Source organism: Gavialis gangeticus, unplaced genomic scaffold (genome assembly GCF_001723915.1).
Source record: "Gavialis gangeticus isolate Ggan-Ray unplaced genomic scaffold, GavGan_comp1, whole genome shotgun sequence".
NCBI lineage: Eukaryota > Metazoa > Chordata > Crocodylia > Gavialidae > Gavialis > Gavialis gangeticus.
In genome coordinates, this window is record NW_017728996.1 from 33,648,672 (window position 1) to 33,656,145 (window position 7,474).

Sequence of the window (7,474 nt, forward strand, 5' to 3'; positions counted from 1 at the left end):
TTACCACCACACTCCTGCCGCCATGGTGCACCCCCAGCTGTGGGGTACACACGTCATTCATGATTTTTGGAAAAATATTTTATCCCTTCCCAGCCTTCATATTGCTAAGCTAAATGAGCCAAGCTCTTGTAGTCTCCCTGTTCCCCTGATCACCTTAGCAGCCCTTATCTGCACCTGTTTTCATTTGATTTAAACTTTCTTCAATTGCTGAGCTTTTCCCTTCCCTCCCAATATGCTTGTGGAAGGAGGGACATGGGGAAGGAAGGAAAGCCTGCATGGTAATGCCACTGCAGTCTCAATAAAGCACGCCCTAAGTGCCAGAGCCATTGAAGGGTCTAGTGTGCTGGGTGTGCTGGAACCGGCAAACAGCTGTTTCATTGATACAGCTGTTGTCAGTCTCAGCCCCCACACTGCACCAGTCTCCTGATTGTATTACCTTCCTGAAGCAGTCTGACTTGAGCTCAGCACGTTAGATAATATGATCTGGAGAAACTCCTTGCCAGAAAAGTTCTAGCTTTGCTATACCATGATGACACTTAGCACATTTTACTGTTTGATCACTTAGACACTAACCTGGCCTAAGTGTAACATGCAACAAGGTCCTAAGTACCTGACTTCATAAGTAGTTTTCTTGAGGTTATAGAGACAAGTGCATTGTCAGATGATGCTCAGCATAGTCCATAATATGTTGTTTAAATGGGTTTTTTTATTATTTCTGAAGAAAGATTTTCTGAGGTTGTAACCGCTTCAGTAGCAGTGGGAGTACAAGCATTAAAATCCTGATTTCCATGTCTTAATGAAAAGTTATCTTCCACTGAACTAGTTAAGTTCCTTAATATGAGTTAAGCCTCAGCTTACTCTCCTGCACCAGCATTGTACAGTATTAGTAATTTGCTTGGGGCTAAGGTTTCTCAGGGTCTATTGAATTTCAGTAGTGTCTTTTATCTTTATTTTGTTGATATTATACAGGCCCTGAATCAGTTTTTTGAGAGAGGCCCTCATGTTCAGTGAATCAGAATGTAAAGGAACCATTTTAATCTGAGCTCATGCTACTGTTCAGTTGGGAAGTCTTTAATGTTAGGGTATACATGCTGCAAGTGTCTGCTGAAAGAACCTTAGCAGTAGTTGCACTAGTAGTTACTGCAAAAATTTAATTTACTAGCTAAATGGAAACCTAAAATACAGATGGGTAACAAAAATGTTACATAATGCAGAAAAGAAGTGTTTGTATTGAGATCCAGAGTTTTTCATTTCATGCATGAGATACAAAGGTCGCTTTGTTTTTGAGTTTATGCCAGAATGGCTAAGTAGTCAAATTACTAGAGTATTTCAGGGTCTGTTAAGCATTTATAATGACATAAAATATGATAATGGATTTGTTTAGTTAATATCTGTGTGTCTGTAATTTTTTGTATTATACATTTGTTGTGTTAATACTTAATATATGGATAACAAAGACTAATACTCCAAGCTGTAGGAAAAACAAATGGAAATGACTGTTTTTATCTTCTGTGGAATTAAATGATATTGTCAAGTTTAAGCAGCTCATAAATTTGGTGTAACATTACATTTTATCCCCCTTTTATGTAAATATTATGCAGAATCCAGGTAGGGTTGCAGGAGATGCTTCTTCCCCCGTCTTCTCCCCAGCAAAGACTGCAACAAAGTGGGAATGTCAGGTTTCTGGCTGGGCTGACTCCATATTACAAATACCTAACTGCCAGTTCAGAGCTGCATGTGATCCAGGCTTGTCACATGGTTCTGCTGCTCTGTCATACAAGCATTGAAATACACAGGAATCCTATTAATCGGTCACAATCTGCCTAAATGTACACAGGATGGGAATGTACTGTTCTGAAATGAGTTACGTGGTCTCCATCCACTTTCTTATGGACAAATAACCCTGCTGCCATATCCTCATTCCTGTGAGCACCATCTTAGCCCACTTTGGGATGGTTTAAGCAAAGAGATCATAGGTTTGAATGCACAGGGACACTAACAGTGAGCTGCTTTTCATCCCACCCAGGTCTGTAACTTTTGAAAATCTGTCCTTTTTCTTTTTGTCCCAACAGTCTGAGCTCTCATTCATGCCTTCATCATCTCATGTCCTGATTTATACTAGTGCCTCCTTTCATGACTCTGAGTCTCCCATCACTGTCAGCCAGTCCATTCAGAATTTATTTACTGTGATATCTTCAGTTTCCCTCCTTCATTCATGTGTCACCCTATAGGCCCTCCTGTACAGTACTAATCTTGTTCTGATTGTTGATGCTTCTCACAGCTGAGTTCCTCCTTATTTGTTTGCTCTTCTCTGTCTGTGAGATGTCATTGAGATATCCCTCCATCTCCTCTGTTTGATCAGTAAAGCCAGCCTCTCATGTAACATCTCAGTTCTTTCTTCCATTTTGCCATTCACATATGGACTGCTTTCCTTGAAGTGATCCATACAGCACTTCCTCTTTCCTGTTTCATGCCCTTCCTTAGTTTTGTCTTTGCTGCAATGCCCACAATATATTAACCATCTGATAAGAGTTATGGACCACCTGATGTAGCCAGTAGATCCTTATCCTGTTGTTCTTGCACCTTCTCTTGATAGAAAACTCTTCAAGGTAAGGACTGGTTCTTAACTTTTTTTTTAGAGTCAAGGTACCTCTCATTAGACTTGAGGCACCCCATGGAAAATGCCATCTCTTAGTTTTTCACTTATTTGGGCTACAGAAAAATAATAGAGAAATTCTTCTGTTACCAAGAACTCAGAAAAAACACAACAGGTCAGCATGTTTTAATACTATGGATTTCTATTTGAAATTCCTGAGTTTAGTTTATTAATCTATTTGCACATCTAACAGTACTAACATTGTATGACAACCTGTAGAACCCTTGAAAAGGATCCTAGCATGCTGTGGCACCTGGGTTGAGAATTACTAGTCTATAGGAACTATTAAGACTACAAATGTATGCAGAATGGTTTGTTTAATAATCTGGACTTACTACCAGCCTTCCACAAATGTTTGTCCTGGAGTTGCTTCAGATTTGGGTTTCATATTTATTTTCCCTGAACTTGTCCACCCAGAAAGATCCCATGCACTTCCACAGTGATTCATGAATATAATAAATACCCACAGAGAAGATCTGTCCCCTATACAAAAAAAATGCAGTTACCAGAAATAACTGCAAGGAATGCTGGATCACTACAAAGTAGAAATCTTATCTTGGTAGGTCCTGAACGTTGACTGGCATGGACTTGTACTGCCAGTACCACTTTCTCAAAGAATCTGAAGTCTAGCATGTTTGAAGGAAATGATAGGCATGAGCCCAAATTCTTATACCAAAGAGCTCCAAACTTTAGGGAAGTTTGCATTTAAACTTTTAACTTCATACCTGGGTCTGAAAAATAGCTGAGCTAATTGGGGAATAGGAGATCAGGATTACAGATATTGTGATTGGGCCCACCACCTTGGATTTTGATATGAGGAAATAATAACAATTATGGTTAAAAACAAAGGCTTCAGTAAACACACACAAAACGGAAAGAGAAAACAGTCCTGCTGCTTCCGAAAGCCAAAGGGAGCAGGATAGTTCATTATACAGTGCTGTGGCTAACAAAGAGGAATAACTTGGGCTGCTTGTTTTTTCTTTCAAAACAATGGACATATGCATAATATGCCCTCAGAAATTTGTGCACTCCACAACATTTCAAATGTGAATCTACTGACTTCAGAGTCATTTCCAATAACCACAAGACAGACCAGTTTCCATGGCAATGACAGACTAAATATGGAAGGCTAAAGTTGCATTGGATGTGTCGTTCACATCCTTTTGATAAAGTATTCCCAATGAATTGCTGTACACCTGTGCCTAGGTTGGCAGCAGGTGTGCGAGGCTAGTAAATGAAAATGTAAAAGTGAAGGTTCCTTTTCAATTATAAAGGATCAAAGTTTTTATTAACTTCCTTAGTTAAAAGCCTATGTTCTTTTTTGAGTCATTTGTTTGAGAATTGTACATGGACTGTAAGTTAATAGCCACTTTTTCCACTTTTACTTGCTAGGTATTAGCAAGGAGAACAGCCTGAATACCCAGTGGGAGATGGTAAATAGTGGTGATATGGTCTAAAATAGTATTAGAAATCAAATTACTTTTCACTAAAACAGACCCAGCAGCTGCTTCTAATCCTAAAGCTGGCACAAATTGCTGTTATGTCAAATAAAACTCTTTAGTATCTGATACTTTTATTGCTTCCAGTGCTTTGGGTTTAAATCCAGCTGTGAAAACTGCTGCCTTAAGCTGCACAATTAATTTATTCTTTTAATGTAATCAGAATATATTATGTTAAAGGTAGAATCTTAGCACATACCACTTCATGCTACAGGCTCAAGAGTACTTTTGAACTGTTGTAGAGTTTGTTTCAGAGCACATTTTTGGGCAGGGTCCCCTTTGCTTTTTGTTGAAAATATTTGTTAATGAAAAATACATGGAGATAACTAGAAAGCAGTCTTCTAACTGATTTATGTCCTGTCATTCCTCTTTTATGTGCATTTCTGTATAGGTCCACCCTGACACTGTGTTCCTTCCCTCCTTTTCTGGCACAACTTTTTACCATTAAGCATCTGGCAACAGTATCAATCACTATGCCAATATGATAATCATCTTTTAAATACTTCCCTAATTTGAGACCTGGTTTTGGTTGTGCATATTAGTTACATCTTTGAGCACAGTGAGAATGCAATAGTGTTCTAGTGCATGGAACCACATTTATGGCTCATTAAGCAGGTCTTTATGAGTAACAAAATCCCTTTTCCAGTTAGCAGTTGCATTTTTAATTAGTCATTTATTTTACTTCAGATTTTGTTGTATTTTCTCTGTGTCCGTGTGCAACACCAAAGCAGTTCTGGCAGAAAGAATAATTTCTGCATGGTGCTGACTTCAGGTGTGTTTTTCTGATATGCCCATACCTGGAAAACATTAAAGGTTAGGGTCACTGACATGTATAACAACCATACACATTCGTGTATCAAAATGAAGTTCTACTGCTCATTCCAAAACTTCATCCTTGTGGGAGGGGATTCAGATGGCTCCTAAAGGTAGGTGGGAGGATGTTTTTGGAACCTCTAATTAACTAGATACTCGTGACATCCTGAACTTGTTTTTGCCTGATAATTTCTTCCTTAAAGACCTCTTCATAAAGCATACAAGAGTAAAGTATTATAATGATCTTTCATTAAATGATAACTTGGCAAATGTTTAATTACTGTGCTTAGAGGAAGGAAAAGAACAACTGTGGTGATATTATTATGCTTCCAGGCCTCTCTGCAACAATTATATCCAGAGCAGTCAGGTGCTTATAAATTTTAAGTCCAGTAATTGATATGAATTTTGTTTAAGAATGTCTTGTGTCATTGTTGAAAACCCCACTTGGACAAAATACTTGCAACCGCATGCATTACTCCTGGTGGCTGAAACCATATAAAAGTTACTGGAACAGTTTACACAACCTCTTTTCAACATGTGATTAGTTAAAGATTTGGTTTTTAAGGTTATAATGTGGTGAAAGAGACCCAGGATAAAAAATTATGTGCTCTACTTGTTTAACTTTCACATTCCCAGCATTGTTTTATATTTTTATGTAAGAATTACCTGCTGGGTGGCTGAAGGTTTTTGTAAGATAACTTATATATCACAGGTTTATTTGAACTGAAAGTTTGCTTGTTTACTCAACCTGAGTTAATATATAACTATGGTAATGAAGGACATGTAGTAGTACTCACTGAAACCTTCACAGATATTTTTGTAAGTACAGAAATCAACCTTACCATGATCTTTGCTGTATTCCCTGTATGATACTGCTGACAGTAACAGCTGTGTCGATAATAGCATACATACTGAAGTAACAATATCTTACAAATGCACTTATAAAGATTTTGATGGTAGCTGCAGTAGAAGCAGGAGAGGGGGAGAATTTGAGCTTCAATGCCTCCATTGTAGTTCAGTAACAGCTGTCACTTGGCTTCCTTCTGAGGGTAAATTTACAGTCCTTTTTTGATCTTCAAAGGAATTTTCCAGTAGAATTAAATATTCAGATAAAAACAAATTAAGGAGCAGTGTACCTCTTTAGTTAATTCTTCATTTGAAGCATGGAAAATACATAGTGTGTATATATATACTATTATTTTTTGTTGTTTAAGATTTAATGTCATTGTTGATGTAAATCACACCATGTTCCTTTTTCTCTCCACCCCCTACAGTTTTAGTGGAGTAAAAGTTCAGTGACCTTCAGCAATCCAGAAGATCCTTTTCTGACAAATAACCAAGAAAAAGATGGGCAGTGGTTTTTTGAAAGGGAATAATTTTTATCCAGGGTTATACATAACAGCTGCTTGTAGACATTAAAAAAATGCTTTACCGGAATAAGCAGCACATTACTTTGACCCGGCTCTATAGCATCTGTATAGATCAGGCAGTTCAGTGGGGCTTTTTGGCACTTTTATCTAATAGCTGGTTCAATCAGCTATTAGATAAAAGCACCAAAAATGCCCCACTAGAAGTGCCTGATCAGTATTACAGATGTTGGGAGAGCCAGGTCCAATTAATGTGCTGCCTTTCCTGGGCATACGCGGGGCTCGGCACAGGGGCACACGGAGTTTAAAGTAAAGTGCCATTGTTTTTTAATGTCTGCAAGGAGCCAACATTATTTAGTATTATGCATGTACCTTCAGCTTTATGGAATGATGAATTTCACACTTCTGGTTTAATTAAAAAACAGCTAAATTTTTGCTTAATACCTCTTGCTTTTCTTTTTAAAATAGATTGAACAAATGAGGAATGAGCTACTTCAGGAAAGGGCTACAAAACAAGATTTGGAGTGTGACAAGATTTCATTGGAAAGGCAGGTAATAACTGCAGTTCTGCCATCGTCTCTCCATATCTAGCTAAGCAGAATCAGTGCTTTTATTGGGAGCCTGCAAGCAGTATGCAAGACAAGGAAGTGGTGCTGGTGATTCACTAGCTGGTACTACCCCAACATGATGTGCTTGGAGATACTAACAGGCTTCTGAAGAGACCAAAAAGTAAATTTCTCACCATCTGTGGTCATTAAAGATTCCAAGGCACTGCCATAAAAGTAAAAATATATTTGCATTGTTCAGCTCTGTATATACATTCTCCCTCTCTCATATGCAGGAGAGCATATAAGCCTCCATGGCTCACTAAAAACATCCGGGAATGTCTCCTTGCCAAAAAGGAGGCTTACTCCCCATGGAAAGGAGGGGTCATCACTAAGGAGGACTATTCAGCAGTTGCTCGGGGATGTAGGGGGATGGTTAGGAAGGCCAAGGCAGAGATGGAACAGGGGCTGGCTTCCTGGATTAAGGACAACAAGAAGTCCTTTTTTAAGTACATAGGGAGAAGAAAGAAGGCCCCAGGAAATGTGGGGCCCTTGCAGGACAAGACGGGGAATCTGGTTGTCACGCCAGACGAC

The 7,474-nt window shown here is 38.6% G+C and overlaps 1 protein-coding gene across 3 annotated transcripts in view; it reads left to right on the top strand.

The window, feature by feature from the left end:
- CGNL1 (cingulin like 1) overlaps nucleotides 1-7,474 on the top strand; it is a 136,532-nt gene that overhangs the window by 100,664 nt on the left and 28,394 nt on the right. For all 3 annotated transcript variants that reach the window (XM_019504293.1, XM_019504296.1, XM_019504294.1), the window contains exon 14: nucleotides 6,804-6,887. In XM_019504293.1, coding sequence (XP_019359838.1) covers nucleotides 6,804-6,887 — 84 coding nt within the window. The remainder of the gene's footprint in view (nucleotides 1-6,803; nucleotides 6,888-7,474) is intronic.